The 19,840-nt window shown below is 45.8% G+C and overlaps 1 protein-coding gene across 4 annotated transcripts in view; it reads right to left on the reverse strand.

Moving 5' to 3' along the window:
• The window catches only part of LOC139534503 (neuroligin-2-like), a 230,186-nt gene that overhangs the window by 134,691 nt on the left and 75,655 nt on the right, over positions 1-19,840 (reverse strand). For 2 of the 4 annotated variants that reach the window (XM_071333686.1, XM_071333685.1), the window contains exons 2-3: positions 16,198-17,156; positions 3,158-3,211 (exon numbers count right to left, since the gene is read on the reverse strand). In XM_071333686.1, coding sequence (XP_071189787.1) covers positions 3,158-3,211; positions 16,198-16,696 — 553 coding nt within the window. In that variant the 5' untranslated portion in view covers positions 16,697-17,156. The remainder of the gene's footprint in view (positions 1-3,157; positions 3,212-16,197; positions 17,157-19,840) is intronic. The other 2 variants (XM_071333688.1, XM_071333687.1) reach the window with 1 other exon arrangement.

Below are 19,840 nucleotides of genomic sequence, written 5' to 3' on the forward strand. Positions count from 1 at the left end.
TGATCAAAGGGATATTCAATTTCGGCTTTTTAATTTTTACCCATCTACCAATAGGTGACCTTCTTTGCAAGGCATTGTAAAACCTACCTGGTCTTCGTGGTTGAATCTGTGTTTTAAATTCACTGCTCGACTGAGGGTCCTTACAGATAATTGTATGTGTGGGGTACAGAGATGAGGTAGTCATTCAAAAATCATGTTAAACACTATTATTGCACACAGAGTCCATGCAACTTATTATGTGACTTGTTAAGCAAATTTTTTTGCACATGAACATATTTAGGCTTGCCATAACAAAAGGGTTGAATACTTATTGACAATGTTCCCTCTAAGCTCCCCGGGAGTACCACGTGGAAGAAATATCCGCCTGCGCAGAGGAGCACAAGATTGAACTTTCTAGTTTTCCCCTTTTTACTCAGCACCATCAACGTTTCCCTCTGCTCTGCGACTTGTGATCGAATCAACGCAATATTAGCCACTAACAATGCAACATACCGAAACAAACAAACTATGCAAGAGAGTTTATTGTAGGAAGTGTGCATTGGAGTAGGATTCTATTGCGTTGACAGGACCGACTCAGGCCCGTACTCTACACAGACCGGTGCGCCATAACCAATCAGAGCTGCAGTATCCCTATATGCAAATAGACCATTGCCATATATGGATCTGTGCCATTCACATTGACTGTGTTTACAGCATGAGTTTTGAGATCAAAGCAAGAGCTGCATGTACATTTGTTCATATTCTTTGCTAGTAAGTGAGTTATTAGCCCAGTTAAAGATAATTTGTAGTCAGCAATGGGGGAGTGGTCGCTTCCAACAGGGGCATGACACATGTGCATTTCCAGCCATGTTTGAAAAGCAAGTCGGGTAAAGCCCTTTTTTTCTGTCTTAAAGGGGCTGTGTTGAATTTTGAGACCGGCTTGAATAAGTAGCCGATAGACAGAGGGTAACATAATTTGTCTGATTCTCTGCGATAATGGCATGGGAATAATAATGCATTTTATTTTGTAAAGTGGTTTCCTTGCGTTGTGTCGTGCCTAAGGACAGCCCTTAGCCGTGGTATATTGGCCATATGCCACACCTCCTCGGGCCTTATTGCTTAAATAACCTCCTTCCAAACACTTGAACCCAGGAGAAAGCATCAAGAAGAGCTAGTCATGGCTTACAGTTGTCCTTTAGTTTCCCTTTCAAAACGAAAAATACTAAACAACAATGTGTTTTCTTCTTTGCTTTGGCTTGAATACGACTTCTTGAATGACTAGTGTTTGCTTTCGGTTCACTCATTCAAACTAGAAATGGTTTCTCCTGCTAAGCATTGAAATTCTTCAATAAAAAGGCTGCTTTGTACAGAGAAACTGAACTGGACCCTTGAAGCACTAGGTACCAATCCTAAATCGTCCCCTAAACCCTGCGCCCTATGCACTTGTGGAGATATGAGAGGGAGTGACAGGTGTAATCAAACTGGTAGTAGCTCCACCTTGCTCTCTGATAGGCTAGGTGGAAGTTACAGCATATTGCTTATACCAATCAAATCCTCTCAGATCTCTACAAGTGCATAGGGGACTATTTGGGATTGGCCCTAAGGGTCCACTTAGGTGATATAGCACTGATCGGACACTTAGTCGTAACAGGAAGTCAGAGGGATATTAACAGGAAGAAGATGTTACAGTAGTACTCATACTTGGGCTATGTCCCAATTATCTCTCCTCTGTCGCAAAGTGCGCACTTGTTCACTTCCCTTTACTGATTTGAAAGGAATGCCTGGTATAAAGAAATATGGTGTAAACTCCCACTAGCTAATGCCTTCACCAATCCAATGCTTTTAAGATTTGTGGGAAGTAGTGAACGAGTACACACTTAAGCAGAAAGAAGATGGGATGCACCCAGGGCCTTATTCAGGAAGTCCCGACATCGAACAACAATCTCTTTCGATGTATGATGTATGATGATTCTGCCTTCAGTCTGACATTAATATCTGGCCAATAAAGGTATCGTTTCAGCTCTACATATTACATTTCTATCTGCACCTTTGTAAACACAAGTTAAATGCTCCTGAATGACCTCCAGGAGTTAGTTATTTATTAGTTTGTTTCCATGCACTAGGAAGGTGACATGGGAGAAGGTCTAATACACAGGTATGGATTAGTATTTGACATGTGGATGTTATGAGGGTAAGCCTAAGTATCTATATTTTCTAAAGAAAGGTGTGCTATAGTAAAAATGTATTTTCATGAAGGTAACGAAGCATCAGAAGTTGGCCCATAAACAGGCAGGTAAGCCTATCTAGTAGCCAGCTCAACTTTTGGGCTGTGTCAATATGTCTGAGCAAAGAGAAACTCCCTTTCCCCCAACTCTCCACAACTTTCACTTCAAAAAAGACCCAAGAAACATCAAAAGAACACCCAAGAGAAAAAGATTCCCTTTCGCACTCAAAATGAGCTGTAAGAAGAAGATAATCCATCATATTGACAGCAGCCATTTTTTTTATGGTCAGGAAACGACTCCAAAAGGCAAGACGGTATCATCTCAACTGCGTGTTACGTGTTGTAGCTAATAGTGTTGTTGTGTCTCTTTCTATTGTAGAAAAGTCACCAGGAAGAGATCATTCGTTCTGATAAACAGGAGAATACGGTCTTTCATCAATTTTTCGCTCTCTCCATTTCTCCCTCTCTTTCTTTCTTTGACTCACCTAATAATGCTACTCTCACCTTGACTTTTGAAGCCAGGTCCATGCACAATGGTCCAACCATTAGTCATGTTTCAAGAACTATTCCGCTGTAATGATGATGGCAGAATGGCGTTGTCTCCCTGCCTAGTCAGTCAGTCAATATGTCTGAAATATGTTTTCTTTTCTGTAGTAAATCAACTGTAGAGACGACACAATGTGGATTTCATAACTATTATAATGGCCGAGGCCTGTCATCAAACTGTTATTAAGCGAATGCTTTTTCTCACAGACTGACTGGATAGAATGTGTGTTCTTTGTATTCTTAATGAATGTGAAGATACCGAGTCAACACGGACACCAACACACCAACACATTGTATATATATTTAAATATATATGGTATATCTCATAGCTAATCAATGGCTCTAACTATATATCCCCAAAAAGACTTAAAAACAAGAAAAAATGAAGAACATGCAACGCAAAAATACCTTCATCTCTCGGTCTGTTCATTGTAGACTCATCGTGTTTTTTTGTGAGCGGACCTAGGGTGCAAGAAAAAAAGGGGGGGGGAAAAAGAGAAAAGAGAAAATTCAAAAAAGATTACTGGCAAAAAAACGCAAAGAAAAAAAGAAAAAAAAAGAAAAGAAAAGAGCAAAAAAAGACAAATCAGCAAGTTTTTTTTTCTTTTCTCTTTTTAAAAAGAGGACAAAAACAAAACAAAAACGCAGCATCACAGACACATTAGAAGAAAAGACAACAGAGGCTTTTGTCAAGAGAAAATAAGGAGCCTCTATATCTGAAGATCCAGCACCCCTTCTCACCCGGGAGAAACGGATACATGAGTTGTCAGTGGTCGTTAACTAGTTGTTCATTGGTTGCGCTGCCCTCTCTGAACCCATGTTTTGTTACTTGTGTTCAAGTTGTATTTCTGGCTTCAGGGGACCATAGTAAAAATCTATGGGAGGAGAAATAGAGAGTGACGTCCTGTGGTTAGAAACTCAACACCCTCCCCTTTCCCCCCTCAGAACCCAAAAAAGGAACGTCGGGCATAGAGGGGTAACAAAGAGGAGGGGTGGGCCTCGTCAAGACGCCCTCACCCGTAACCTACAATAACATGATTAACCCCCTGTTGTGATTCATGAATAGCGTGACATTTTCTTCACACAAACACTGATACCCCCCTTCCTTTTCCTCTCTGTCACTACAGTTCCCACAATTGATTGGTACTACAACATAAACAATATGAACACACTAGATTAAACGTTTTTTGGGGGGGTTAAAACACACAACCAAATGATATCTTTATTAGTCAGCCATCTCTAGCGAGAGACACAATGAAAGGAACCTGTAATGATGAGAAATCCTGTTAAACATGCGTTACAAAACCGGAGAAAGGGACAAAGGTATGCAGTGTGTGTTTGTTTGTATGTGTGTGTGTGTGTGGCTTAGATGTAACTCTCAAAGTCATCCCCCCAGTGAATATGTAATTACATGTATAGCGCACAACAGACTGTGTGTCAATTAGAAATGACATGTAGCTTGATGCTAGTTAACGGAGTGTGTGCTGTGTGGTGGGTAAAATGTGCATGTAATTCGATCCGCAACTGCCAACCAGCTATTCTTGGCAAATGGAGGGGGAGAGAGATAGAGGGAGAAGAAGGAGAGAGGAGAAGGAGAGAGAACAGAAAGGGATGCTTCTCTCCTCCTCTCCTCCTCTCTTCTTCTCTCCCCAATCGGTGAAAGTTTGCTGCTGAGGAACTAATGTTGTGATATGCAAAACAGCAATCAGGGAAGGGGCCAATCAGAAAAGAGGCCTGGGCTAACAGGAAGCACCATCTGCTGTTGGGATTACAGCTACCTATGAGGGAACCAATGGGCAGGACTCTGATATGCTGACAACCAGGAAGTCTGTCTGTCTCTGTGATTTGTAATCCAATGAAGTTATATGTAACTGCAGTGACAGCTCAAAAATATCCAAATGAATGTCGTTAACTTATTGCAGCCCGGGAAACTGATCTAAGGATAGGATTACGGTTAGCGAGAGGTAAATGCTTGGCAAATACAACTCATTCAAGGAAAACGAATAGGATTACAACTGATGCCTGTACTGTGTGCATGGGTTATGGCTTCACACGGGGTTGAATAAGGTAAAGATATTGGAGGTCTTAGAGTGGTTATAGCATATTGATAAGTCTGTACATAGACATCCATAAGAGTGTGTGATGGTATGGTTACCAGGGTTGAGAGAAGGTTATCCTCAGATTGAAATAATCACCTGAAAAAAAAAAAAAGATTTGAAATGATGGTAAAACTGTTTACGAATGTGAAACATTTGGTAAAACCTGCAGAATTGCAACCCTTCATGACGATGGCTGGATACAGCTGTGCAAATGAAATCCAGCATGTCAACCTGTCTGACATATCCTGTATGCACGTCATTCAGCAGAACAAGAGGCCTATTTATAAACTGTAAAAAGAAAGATAACTCTATGCACCACAGATGGAAAAGCCCCAGTCAATGGATGGCTCACCTCATACAGTCCCCTGTATTTAGGCATCTTACAGTCACTCTGAGTAGTTAAGAGGCATCATCAGTGTTTACCGCAGCATTTTAGGGCGGAAAAAGTAGAAGAAAAGCTTTTGCCGGAAGTAATTTTGTGAAGTGCTAAGAACAAGTATCAAATGAAACAATAACAGGGTTTGTCTGTAGGGTCGAGTGTTAGAATGTTATTGGAAACAATTTTGACATCCATCATGATACAGTAATTGACAATTGTACAATTGACTGTGTAGTTAATGAAGAGAAAACGACCACAGTCCTCTGTTCCATTACAACCCCGTCTCCTCGATGACCTCCCCCTCTTTTCCCCTCTTCTCTTTCTCCAAATACACCTTCTTTTCACCTTTACTTCCCTCGTCGTCCTCGCTCTGTTTTGCAGGTCGGCTCAGTGCAGAACACACCTGGGTTCAAATACCATTTGAAATCTTGCAGAACAAACCTGGGTTCAAATACTATTTGAAATCGTTCAAATACTTTGAAGGTCACGAACAGTCCAAATCATGTTTCTTCACGAAATTGGATGATATCTGGATGAAACCAGATCAAAGTATGATGACCGAAGTATGCAAAATGACTGTTGCTTCTACATTGATCAAGTTTGATAATAAAGTACCTGGTCCCCTCTCCCGTGTCAAACACTTGGATTATTAAGGGGATAGGGTGACATCACCCTAACGCTCAATTTAATACACCAATGGTAACATGATATTCTCTTACCTAATTTAAATAAGTGCCGCCTTGTAACCAACATCGGAGAAGGCTTGTTCGCGGAGGTAGGCGTGGTTTATATAGCTAGATAGCTACTCTACTGGTACAGCAATTTGACTGTAGGGTAGTCAGCAGAGATACTGATATGACAAAGATACTTATGGTGTTCGCTAGTTACTGACTAGCTAGGTCTTCAGCCAGCATGGTACAAAAGGGGGGAAGGGTTCTTCAAAACTCCGAAAGCAGTTGTCAAGTCAACGTTTCCGTTGACACAGGAGGTATTGTCAAATGGGAGATGTGTATACCCCCCAAAAAATCACGTCATTGACGCAATTTCATTGTTGAGTTGCTTTGTGGACCACCAGATTTGCTTGAGAATATTTTGCTGCAACACTGCTCACTGCATCAACGTTTGCTGACGTGGGTGTTTCAGAGAGCTGTCCATCAAGGTGAGCTCATGAATATACACTCCCCGCCCACTCAGCCTGTCTTTTCAAAGTCCCTGGTAGTTAGCCATGAGAGAAATGTACATTTCTATCCCCCCAAAATATTATGGGTAACATTTTAGTCACTCAAAAGGCTATTTTACATGGGAATCAGAATGACTGTTCGGGACCTTTAAGCGTTTGCTCTGGCCTGCCTGGAGTGCCATACTGGTGGAGTTTGCCGTGTTCTCAACATTCTATTGGTTCCATAGAGCCAGGCAGGCTCAATCAAGCACAGCTAAAAGTATTTAGAAATTATTTTGAATCGTATTTGTACCCAGGGCTGGTGCAGAGCATCTCACTGACTGTGAACCAGGTTACATCATATTTTAACTAAGCTCTACTTCCACCTCTAACCACACACACACACACACACACACACACACACACACACACACACACACACACACACACACACACACACACACACACTACACACACACACACACACACACACACACACACACACACACACACACACACACACACACACACACACACACACACACACACACACACACACACACACACACACACACACACACACACACACACACACACACACACACACACACACACACACACACACACACACACACACACACACAGCACCGCAGGCTCCCCCCACCCACAGCTATAGCTACAGCTACAGTACTGATACTCACACCAGCCACACCACCCACAGTGTATGTGTGTGTGTGTGTGTGTGTGTGTGTGTGTGTGTGTGTGTGTGTGTGTGTGTGTGTGTGTGTGTTTGTGTGTGTAAGAGAGTCTCTGTCTGTGTGTGTGTGTATGAATCTGTCTATGTTTTGTGTGTCTGCATCAACCTGTAAGTGTGTGTGTGTGTGTGTGTGTGTGTGTGTGTGCATGTCAGAGTGAATTTGTGTACTGCCAGTGTGCGCATGGTGTGTGCACGTGCATCTATTAATATGTGCAGGCTAGCCCCACAAACTAAGAGTAAGTATAGTCTAGGTGTTGACAATGTAATTCAGCAGACAGCAGTGTGAGTGTAAAGTTGATGTACGAGTGGATGGGAGCGTCACTGACAGGTTGTAAGTGAACTAAAAAGATGAATGATGGACGTTGGGCTGAGAGGAGTACAGGGGAATGAGTGTGTGTGTGTGTGTGTGTGTCTAGTCTCTCAGTAGTATGAGTAACGTGACAGCGGGTCAGCGTTTTGTTTATGATGACTCACACATGATGCTTCTCTCTCCCAGCCTCGCTCAGGCTCCCCCTTCCTCACCCCTTCGCCCCCATATGAAAGAGTGTGTCGGCCGCCCACCCATTCTGTGGAGCACGCCTTGTCAGCAGATGGCCACGCTGTGTGTGTACCATGATGTTGTCTCTGATGCTATCTATTAAATAGTATATTTAGATACACTACGTGTGGAAAAATCACCAGGTATGATTCATTGGTTTAGTCTGTCTGGTTCAGTTGTAGGGACAGAAGGCATTCAATCTGGCCTGAAATACACTCTCTACATTCTTTTAGAAAGACCATTTAGAAAGACTGTTGAGGTTACTGAATAACATGGGTAGATCTGGCATCTCTATTTGTTGTTCAGTGTTCCAGCCTGAGATGAAAGTCCCCCCCCCCCCCCCCCCACTTTGTCTCAATGCTTCAACAGTGTCTGAGAATTATAGATCTAGTCTTGCTGAAGAGAGAGAAGAAGGCGAGAGAGAGAGAGAGAGAGAGAGAGAGAGAGATCAGGGAACAAGGGACACCAACACAGATGGGTCTCTGAATAGAGTGGGAACGAGAGAAGGGGAGACAGAGCGGTGGTGTGAATGAGGTAGGAAGCAAGGTGAGACACCAGGAGAGATTGCCGTTTGCATAGAGAGAAGTAGAAACAGAGATGGGTGTCGAACGAGCTCATGTGAAAGAGAGGGGTGGAGAAGAGTGGAAAAGAGAGAAGTTCAGAAATAGACCGTGTGGAAATAAAAGGTGAGAAAAAAAAGGAAGCTAATAAGGATTATTTGAAACTAAGATAGCCCGCGTGAAACATACTGATATTTATAATGGAATGAGAATGGGAGGTGAAAAGGGGGGTAGAAACAGTGTAGAGGAGAGAGAGAGAGAGAGAGGAAGAGAGTAAGAGACAGAAAGAGAGGGAGAGAGAGAGAGAGAGAGAGAGAGAGAGAAAGGAAGAGAGAAAGAGGAAGAGAGAGAGAAAGGAAGAGAGAAAGAGGAAGAGAGAGAGAGAGAGAGAGAGAGAGAGAGAGAGAGAGAGAGAGAGAGAATGAGAGACAGAAAGAGAGGGAGAGAGAGAGAGAGAGGGAGAGAGAGAGTATAATTTCAATGTTGACAGAGAGAGTATAATTTCAATGTTGAGAGAGAAAGAGAGAGAGTATAATTTCAATGTTGAGAGAGAGAAAGAGAGCAAGTATAAGTTCAATGTTGAGAGAAAGAGAGAGAGTATAATTTCAATGTTGAGAGAAAGAGGAAGGAAGAGAGAGAGAGAGAACGAGAGAAAGAGGAAGGAAGAGAGCGAGAGAGAGAGAGAACGAGAGAAAGAGAAAGGAAGAGAGAGAGAAAGTATAATTTCAATGTTGAGAGAAAGAGGAAGGAAGAGAGAGAGCGAGAACGAGAGAAAGAGAAAGGAAGAGAGAGAGAGAAAGCGAGAGAGAGCGAACCTGGCAGGTAGCCAGATAGTGACATTTACAGAACGGTGACGACTGAGAAGGCATGAAGGTTAAAGCCATTTTCTCCCCATGCAACCAGCCACAGCCACAATGTGTGTGTCCCTCTCTCTCTCTGCGAGCGTGCATGTGCACCTGATATGCATGCATATGCATCTGTAGCTGCCACGTGTCTATGTGTGTCTGTGCATTCGTGCCTTCGTCTGTGTGTCTGCCATGTCTCTGCCATGTGTCTGTCATGTTTGGCCCTGCCTGTGTCTTAGTGTGGTCCCTGTGTTCCTCCCCAGCAGAGGGACTAATCTGGGGGTTTACTGGGTAATCTACCCCATTTTGAGGGACAATATTTATCCTCCGTCTCTGGGTAGCGATGCCCTAAATCCTATTACAATCAAACAGAACGTGTCTTCTAAATCAGATAGATTCGAGCTGCGTTCGTTCGGAGCCCGCCTTTTGAAAACCTTTTGGAACGTGTTGTATGTGTTTTGTGAGGTTTAGTCTTTTTGCAACGCTTGAAGGACATAGTTATTTTCCCCCCCTTTATCAAATTCAAGGTAATATCAAGGGAACGTGGGAAGGAAATGTAGAAAAAGATAGAACTGCCAGGTTGTCTCGCTAACTTTCTTTTCCTCTCCTTTGTTTCACCTCCCTTTCTCTCTCCATCCCTCACTCCATCACTCCTCCCTGGTCCCTGCCTCATAAACGTGTATTCTACCCTAGAGGGCTGCACTGGGACACTGTCTCTATATGAAAAATGGTTTTTAATACCCACCCAGCACACTGGGGCAGTGAAGAGATTGGAAACAAAAAAAAAGGGGGGGGGGGGGGTCCATTCTAGCTCAAAGGCCTGGACGATTGTTGTAGACGGATACTTATCCTCCCTGTGTGTGTGTGTGTGTGTGTGTGTGTGTGTGTGTGTGTTTAGTGTATAGCTAGTTCAGCAGGCCATCGATTAACATCCTCTAGTCATTCATTGTGTTCCCTGAACAGCAGAGGGTACAGTACGTCTATTTGTTCATTACCTGAGGGTCAGGGGCTTGGAGCCATAGTATTGACTTATGTTGTTCTGTAGGCTACATGTCAACAGTTTGTATACGACGGTGATACGCTGATGGAGGTTTACCTTTAGATAACAGCCTTCTCTCTATCTATCCCTTTGCCCCTCCATTCAGCACTCTGGGAGGCACTGTGAGCAGTGGACTCTGGCAGTGCCGCCGCTGTGTGTGTGTGTGTGTGTGTGTGTGTGTGTGTGTGTGTGTGTGTGTGTGTGTGTGTGTGTGTGTGTGTGTGTGTGTGTGTGTGTGTGTGTGTGTGTGTGGTGGATGGGGGGGGGGATAAGGGGGTTAGGCTAATTTGCATTCACAGCCACTAGTCACCTCAGCTACAGCAAGCTCTGAAGAGACGGCCCTTTGAGCCGCGGAGAGAGAGAGACAGACAAAGGGAAAGAGAGAGAGAGAGAGATAGGGGGGAGAGGGAGAGAGAGAGGGGGGGGGAGAAAGAGGGGGAGAGAAAGAGAACGAGGGAGAGAGAGAGAGAGAAGAGAGATAGAGAGCTAGATGGAAGTGAAAGACAGAAGGAGAGTGAGTGTGAAAAACAGTGAAAGATTAGACCGATGAGAGCGATATGTGGGCTATGATGCAGTGTGTGTGTGTGTGTGTGTGTGTGTGTGTGTGTGCGTGTGCGTGTCAAAGATAGGCAGCCCTGAGGAGAACCAATACAATTATTAAATCATCAGAATATCACTAGAGTAGACCTATGCCGACATTTCTACCAAAAACATCTCACAGACTACATTAATTTCTTCTCTCCCAAGGTGAATTCAAGAACAAGTGACAATGGATGCATTGAACACTGCCATTCCCTCAATCTGTTCCCTCTCAATTTATCTCCACACAGATGGATAACTGATGTAGAATCAGTAATGATACATTCAAAGACTCCTTGATTCCCTCGCGGAACTTATTAAGCATCACAAGAATAAAACCAACACTGTGGCTGTGTCATAAATGGTACCCTATAGCCTATTTAATGTAATGCTTTTGACAAGGGCCCATAAGGCTGTGGTTAAATGTATGGCACTACGTAGGGAATAGAGTGCTATTTTGGAGGCAGGCTGTGTGTTGCTACTTTCTTCTATAACTATCTCAAAATATATCTTATTTTTTGTTTTCAAGGTTAAAAAAGAAAGAAACTGGGGCAGTTGGTATAGATCTTAGTACGATAGATCTTGATTCCTTAAATGGAACCATATTAAACTATATAAAACTATCCAGGGATGGTATGAGATCTAAATACAGTGTCTGGTATATAAAATCCCATTTCTATCTTCACTGCTCATCCAAATCGTATGTTGAAGATTGGAGATTGGATGGTGGTGCGGTTTTCCACCTTAAGTTAGCGCGAATGAAAGGGGGTGACCATGTAGAAAGAGATGGGAAGAGAGCTGTGGGGAGGGAGGGAAGGAGAGCACGATGGTGGGGATATGGGGGAAGAAAAGGGGGGTACGGCATGAAGGAGAGAATGTGAGAGTTGAATAAAGGGAGAGAGAGAACGAGAGAGAGAGAGAGATAGAGAGAGAGAGAGGGAAGCCGACACAATACCCAGGTGAATGCGACAATGGCGTAATGGCGAGACAGAGGACAACGTCACGATCATGTGACTTCCCCCCCACACACACACACGCATACAATACATACATACACACACAGACAGAGATGAACACACGCACACACACACAGATATGCACGCACGTACACACATGCAAACACACACATACACAAGCCCACACACGAGCACCTCCCCTCCCTACACACACACACAGACACACACTCTCTCTCACTCTCACTCCCTCTATCTTTCACTGTCTCTCTCGCTCTCTATCTTTCACTGTCTCTCTCTCACTCCCTCTGTCTTTCTCTCTCTGCCTCATAAGTTATAAATAGCTGGAACTGAGCTCTTGCTAATCCCCTCATTCAGAGTATAGTGGGAAGGCAAATGGATGTGGTCTTTGACGCGCTGACAGGAAAATACAGGAAGCACTGGAGGGTTGCCAAGACAACCCACCTCTCCCCTCCTCACCTCCCCCTCTCTGCTTTCGTCCCCGATTGCATCTTCGATCAAAGCTACCGTACACTCCCTCTCTGCGTCTTTTCTGTTTCACACGTATCACAGTGTTGCCAGTCTGTGTTCATTAATACGGAATAAAAGTCCTAACTGGGTAATTGTGTGTGTGTGTGTGCGTGCGTGTGTGTGTGTGTGTACAACTGGGTAATTGACCCAGGCTGATGTAATTCCTCCCCCTGAGCCAAATGAAACCCTCGTTTGACCGCGTTCCCAGTTCAAAATGGAGAGATCTGCACTGAACAGACGAAAAGAAAGGGAGAAGAGAAGAGAGGGAGGGGCGGGAAGCATTTTGGTTTAGTGACTAGTCTTGTTTGTGTTGTGCATGAGTATAGTTTGTGCTCCTGCCTACAGTATCAACCCCTCCATCTCTTCATCACTCCATCCCCATATCTCCCTCTCCATCTCTCCATCACTCCATCCCCACCCTCCATCTCTCCATCACTCTATCCCCAAGCTCCATCTCTCCATCCCCACCCTCCATCTCTCCATCCCCACCCTCCATCTCTCCATCCCAACCCTCTGTCTCTCCATCCCCACCCTCCATCTCTCCATCCCCACCCTCCATCTCTCCCTCCCCACCCTCCATCTCTCCCTCCCCATCCTCCATCCCTCTATCCCCATATCACTCCATCCCCACCCTCCATCTCTCCATCCCCACCCTCCATCTCTCCATCCCCACCCTCTGTCTCTCCATCCCCACCCTCCATCTCTCCATCCCCACCCTCCATCTCTCCATCCCCACCCTCTGTCTCTCCATCCCCACCCTCTGTCTCTCCATCCCCACCCTCTGTCTCTCCATCCCCACCCTCCATCTCTCCATCCCCACCCTCCATCTCTCCCTCCCCACCCTCCATCTCTCCATCCCCACCCTCTGTCTCTCCATCCCCACCCTCCATCTCTCCATCCCCACCCTCCATCTCTCCCTCCCCACCCTCCATCTCTCCATCCCCACCCTCCATCTCTCCATCCCCACCCTCCATCTCTCCTTCCCCACCCTCCATCTCTCCCTCCCCACCCTCCATCTCTCCCTCCCCACCCTCCATCCCTCTATCCCCATATCACTCCATCCCCACCCTCCATCACTCCATCCCCACCCTCCATCACGCCATCCCACCATCCCTCCATCTCTCTAAAACAATATCTATTATTCCCCAGAGATCTCTCGGGCTTTAATCTGACTTTGGTGGTCTCCCCACTTTTCTTTTCCATTCTCTGTCTTTATGTGTAGCAGGTTGCTGTCCAGGCTCCCCCTGGGCCCCTGAGCATGACAGTTCCTCCTCCTCAGGGGCTCACAGAGTAGCCCTGTGATAACAGCAGGACTGCTTCTTTAAAAAGATACATGGATTGAAGAGAAAAGGAGTCTATTTAAAGGCTTGTTTGACTAACGTGTGTGTGTGTGTTGGGGGGGGGGGTCTGTGTGTGTGTGTGTGTGTGTTGGGGGGGGGGGGGGTCTGTGTGTTTGTGCCTGTGTGTTAGCGTGTCCCAGTTTTCTCCCATTGCCCTTATTGCATTATAAAAACTATCCTAACTTAAAGGGACATTTCAAAATTGTTCAACTTCCTAATTCACCATCTCCGGCACCAACATATGTGAAAATGGCGCGTTACTTTGTTTTTGCAGTAATGTCCCTTTGAAGAAATGTCCCTTTGAAGGAATGTCCCTTTAAAGAAATGTCCCTTGAAAGAGGTCATGTTTAAAAAGATAGTCTTTAAGATTCACAACGTGTTCCTGTTGTGACACAAATGGCTGTGGGTGAGGGAGAGAGAAAGAAAGAAGTATGCTACTGGATTATTTTAGGACAAACTAAAAGGGGTAGTTAAAGGGGAGGTGTGGAGTATAGAGTAAAGCACATGGACTGTTTGTCTACAGTAGTATGGTGGACTGTTTTGGGCTGGCAGGTAAAAAGGACACAGGTAACAGAAGACGTTGGAAAAGGGTTTTTTCAGACAGCAAACAGAAAGGAAACGTGAGGGTTGATAAAAAAATGTCCATGTGCTGCCGGTGACTGTCCAGTGTGTGTGCATGCCAGAGCGCGTGCATGTGTGCGCGTGGACACATAGGTGTGTGTGTGTGTCTTCCTCATATTTCACACCCACAGCCAGCTCAGGGAGAGGAGGGGGACGCTGGGCAGCTGATCAATGCCTGCTCATCATTCTCTGTCTAGGGGGACTATATCCCCCCCCCCCCCCCCCCCCCCACACACACACACACACACATGCGCACACACGCACACACACGAGAGAGACATATACATATACATATTAGACAGCCAATCCCCTGGTCCCATAGGCAGATAGTGCTAGCCTCAGCATTACACTAACACGGACAATGTCATTGCAGAAGGTCCTTATATCCAACTACATACAACCATGTTGAAGGTCAAACACTCTGGGTGTGTCTGAAATGCCACCCTATTCCCTTTAGTGGGCCCTGGTTTAGAGTAGTGCGCCAACTGGGGAACTGGGTGCCGTTCCAAAGGCAGCGTCAGAGTTGAGCTTTGTTCCACTCAATAAAGACGTGTCGTTGCAGGCCAAGACTTCTCAGTGCTGTGCTGTTTTCTGTGCTGACATTTAGCGACAGTATGGGAGTGAAGGGTGTGTGTGTGTGTGTGTGTGTGTGTGTGTGTGTGTGTGTGTGTGTGTGTGTGTGTGTGTGTGTGTGTGTGTGTGTGTGTGTGTGTGCGTGTGCGTGTGTGTGTGTGAGATGGCTGAGGGTAAAAAAAAATCCCCCTGTAAGTGAGCATAAGGAAGAAAAACTGAGAGCGAGACAGAGAAGCCTGGTGTGATTTAGAGATACTCAAGGTCTCTGTGTTTGGGGTTTTAAAGGGGGGAGAAGAGCGGGTGGTGAGTTGTGAGGTCTAAAAAGCCCTAGCTCGCGGGGGCGTTGGGAGGGAAAAGACTGATGCCCATCATGGTTCCTCACTTCACTGTGGATGTGTGAGGAGAGACCCAGATGAACTCCTCTGATACACACTGGCATCAACGGCAGAGAACACACACGTAGTGGGACAATCACTGTGGAAACCCCAGTGGACCTGTGCTGGACTGTCAAAGTACTGTGTTATTTTAGTGTTTTTCAGAACACACACACGTACGCACATACACACACACTTCTTAACCTCGCATAAAAGCATAAAAGGGCAGATAGTACCGAGTGTTAGTAACAGTTAAGAGTGGGTATCTAAAAAGCTATATAAAAAAAGATATTGGCAGCTTGGAGGTTAGTGTGTGATATTGAAAAAGAAAAATGAGTCCTGTGGGTGATGGTTACGCTGAGCACAGAAAAGGACACTTTTAGTACGATATCAGGTGTTTATATCTTTGTAATAAACCCGTTAAATATACACTATTTCCTAAAAGCTGATCGATATGTAAAAGTGTCTGAGTCTGTACGAGAAAAGCAAGAAAAATAAAAATTTCAAATCCCAAGCATAAAAATTATTTGTGGAAATGATTTGAGGGAAGGAGAGAAGTTTCTTGGGAGGTTTTAGATACAATATTTTCAGGTGACAGATGTAAGGTTGAGTTGAGTTGAAAGAAACCCCTTAACCCTCTCTGTCTTCCCTCTCTCCTTCCTCTCCTTCCCTTCCTCACCCCAGACCTTCGAAGATTGGCAAGACAGTCGGAAATTATTTTGAGGCAAGGAAGGTTTAAGATAGTTAGTTGAAAGAAAACTTTGTCTTCTTCCTTCCCTCTCCGCTTACCTTGCTCAACCCAGACCCAGACTTCGCTCATCTCCTCACCCCAGACCTACTGAACCGAAGAAAGATTCAGCTCTGGATTTGGGCAAGGAGAGTGAGGTTTTAGGGGGGTTAGATATATTTTGTGGCAAAAGACGGTGGGAAAAATATTGTTGCGGCCCAACCAGGACTAGAAAAAGAGAATTAGGTATGCTTCTAGTGACAGATCTCGCTCAGTTAAAAGTACCCCGCCCCTTCCACCTTCCATCTCTCCTCACCCTACCCCTGAGTGGCGCCCCCTATGGGAGCGAAGGACCACCCCTACCCGACACTCACCGTCCTCGGTGGGCACGTAGACGTTGAGGTAGAGGCAGTCCTCGCTCTGGTTCTGGATGTAGCCGGCCGCCACATCCAGGTTGTCTGTGAACCACACCGGCAACATGATCTCCGGCAGCACGCCGTGCACGTTCTGCGGGCACACCGGGGCGAACGCTGTGGCGTTGCGGATCTCCTGCCACGAGCCAGGCGCCTCCGGCAGCTGGAAGCGGCGGTCTCCGATGGGCGCGGTGGCATAGGGCACGCCCAGGTACTGCTCCACTGGCCCCAGGATCTCGTTGTTCAGGTCCTTTTTGAGCCCTCGCAACTTGCCGTAGTTGGTGGTCACCGTGGGGGGCTTGTTGGCGGAGTTCATCTTCTGGCAGGTGGTCAGGGAGAGGCGGAGAGCCAGGCCCAGGAGCCAGACTAGACAGGTGTCGGCCATGTAGCAGCGGGGGCGGAGACTAGAGCCGAGACCCCGCCCACTTGGTTTACACAGGGATAAAGGGAAAAGATACATGACTGGCAGCTACAGAGACTCCGGCTCCAACTAAACGTTTATCGTCCGTGTATGTCTGTTTCCCAAAGAGGACTCAATGTTCATGAAGGTATAGACGATTGGAAAGAAAGGACATCGCAATGGAAAGAGAGAAGTGGTGGTTGAGAGTGTTTATGAAAGAAAAAGTGGACCCTCAAAAAAGGGGGTCTGGAGCGAGGGAGTGAGTGCAGGAGGATAGGTGGAGGAGTGGAGTGGCGAGGGGGAGGGGTGCGGTGTAAGACAGAGGGGCTGGAGGGGTGGGGGGTTAGGGGGAGACCGGGCGGTCTTTAGAAGGTGTGGTTGTGGTTAGTGTTGGTGTTCTACGGTCGGGAACGGCTCCACGGTCAGAACTCTGTTACGTTCCATCCTCCTGTACGGTCCTCATCACGGTCAATGTCTGCGGTCACAGTTCCTGGTCAACGGTGGCGGTCACAATCTAACCCTGCAGAAGAGAGGGAGGAGAGAAGAGGAGGAGAGAAGAGGGAGGAGAGAAGAGGAGAAAATAAGAGATAAAGGATTATTTTAAACCAGAAAGTGTCATTATACAGTGTCAAGCATGTTTGGTAAAAATCCTCATCTTTTTTGGTGAAAATCCTCATAGTTTATGGTAAAAATCCTCATCGTGTTTAGTAAAAATCCTCATCATGTTTGAAAGAAGAATTGCAAACGGAAATGGGTAAAAAAAAAAAGGTGAAGAAAGCGAATGCATCAGCACACTTGACATCACAAAAATCCTACCAATCAGTAGAAGCCATCACTCATTTGTGTATTGCTTGTCTCTCTGACTTCCACACATGAAAACACCTTCACTGTCACAGCTCCAGTTAGACTACGCAGGGGTTCACCAGAGCTCCAAAGATAACTAATTCAAGTATGGCCACAATCATATCGCTCATTCCAGCCCTCTATGATCATCGCTGATCCATCCATAGTCCTTATTGTGGTCTGTAATCGTCATGGAGACGCTATTGATGCCTTAATAGTTATAGGTATTCATTTCCTATTGGGCAGCTGTGGCGGTTGGCACTGTGAGTAGGAGAGGAGCTGACACAAACACATACACACCCGGAAGCATGCGCCGCTCGGACACACACACACGCGCGCGCGCATGCACGCACACACACGTGCCCTAACACACACATGCGCACACAGACACACACTGGATCCTGGATTAGACCGGCCTTTCAGCGCCCATAAGGGTCAATGGTCACCAGTTGCTGTTTGTAAGCAGCTTAGAGAAGCTTCCGGATGTTTTGGATTGCCAGCTGTGGTGCGCTAACACACACACACACAGCAATAAGTATATACACGCATGGGAACGCAGACATCCTGACTCATAACAAACAAACCATCCAATACAAGACACGGAGTAGAGACCGGATGTACAGAGAGAGGGGGGGGGGGGGGGGCAATTCCACAGAAACAGTGTGATGCTGTTACAACTCTATGCACAAGGACAACTTTTAACAATTTCCACAGAAAATCGTACAAACAAAAACACATTTACTGGAAGAACAGTGCAGATGCAAAGTTCGGTAACAGAATGACAGTAAAATCTCCCTCCCTTTTACGTGACCCTGTTTTCCCCAAAAATACGTTAAATATCTATTCCGAATTAGGATTCAGAGATGTCTGCAGAAAGAATTGGGTGTCAGCCGTATATGATGATTGCGGGCTTTGAAAAAACATATTTGGGTTGATGAACTACTGTAAGTGGAGTTACACCCAGAATGACGATAAAAGCATTACACCATGGTTCCCTGATCTGTACTATACTAATTTTGAATCTCATTCTGTTCATGGTGATGTATTCTGAATAGGTACACAAAGGTAGAAATACACAATACCCTCCTTTGCAAGTGTGTAGAATAATACCCAAATATGCAATTATTCTAATCTCTGCCCCCAAACAAGACAACATTTGGTTGGTCCGGGCCTCCTGAGTGGCGCAGCGGTCTAAGGCACTGCATTGCAGTGCTTGAGGCGTCACTACAGACCCGGGTTTGGTCCCAGGCTGTGTCACAACCGGCCGTGACCAGGAGTCCCATAGGGAGGCGCACAATTGGCCCAGCGTCGTCCGGGGTTAGGGGAGGGTTTGGCCAGGGGGGGCTTTACTTGGCTCATTGCGCTCTAGCGACTTCGGTCGTCAGTTGAACGGTGTTTCCTCCGACACATCGGTGCAGCTGGCTTCCGGGTAAAGCGGGCGGGTGTTACGAAGCATGGTTTGGCAGGTCATGTTTCGGAGGAAGCATGAATCGACCTTCACCTCCCGAGCCGGTTGGTGAGTTGCAGCGATGAGACGAAATTGGGGAGAAAAAGGGGGTCAAATACAACAACAACAAAAATGTGGGGTCGGTCCGGACCAAAACACAACAAGCAACAATTTCAAAGATTTTTACTGAGTTACAGTTCATGAGGAAATCAGTCAATTGAAATAAATTCATTAGAACCTAATCTATAGACTTCACATGACTGGGAATGCAGATATGCATCCGTTGGTCACAGATACCTTAAAAAAGAAAGTAGGGGTGTGGATCAGAAAACCAGTCAGTATCTGGTGTGACCACCATTTGCCTCATGCAGCATGACACATCTCCATCGCATAGAGTTGATCAGGCTGTTGATTGTGGACTGTGGAATGTTGTCCCACTCCTCTTCAACTGCTGTGTGAAGTTGCTGGACATTGGCGGGAACTGAAACGCGCTGTCGTACACGTTGATCCAAAGCATCCGAAACATGCTCAATGGGTGACATGTCTGATGAGTATGTAGGCCATGGAAGAACTGGGACATTTTAAGCTTCAAGGAGTTTTGTACAGATCCTTGCAACATGGGTCTGTGCATTTTCATGATTAAACAGGAGGTGCTGGCGGCGGTGGAATGGCACGACAATGGGCCTCAGGATCTTGTTACGGGATCTCTGTGCGTTCAAATTGCCATTGATAAAATGCAATTGTGTTCGTTGCCTGAGCTTATGCTTGCCCATACCACGGGGCACTCGTTGACATCACAACGTTGACATCAGCAAGCCGCTTGCCCACATGAAGCCATACACGTGGCCTGTGGTTGTGAGGCCGGTTGGACGTTCTGCCAAAACCTCTAAAACGACGTTGGTAGAGAAATTAAC

The sequence above is a fragment of the Salvelinus alpinus genome, chromosome 11 (assembly GCF_045679555.1).
Source record: "Salvelinus alpinus chromosome 11, SLU_Salpinus.1, whole genome shotgun sequence".
NCBI classification, from domain to species: Eukaryota; Metazoa; Chordata; class Actinopteri; order Salmoniformes; family Salmonidae; genus Salvelinus; species Salvelinus alpinus.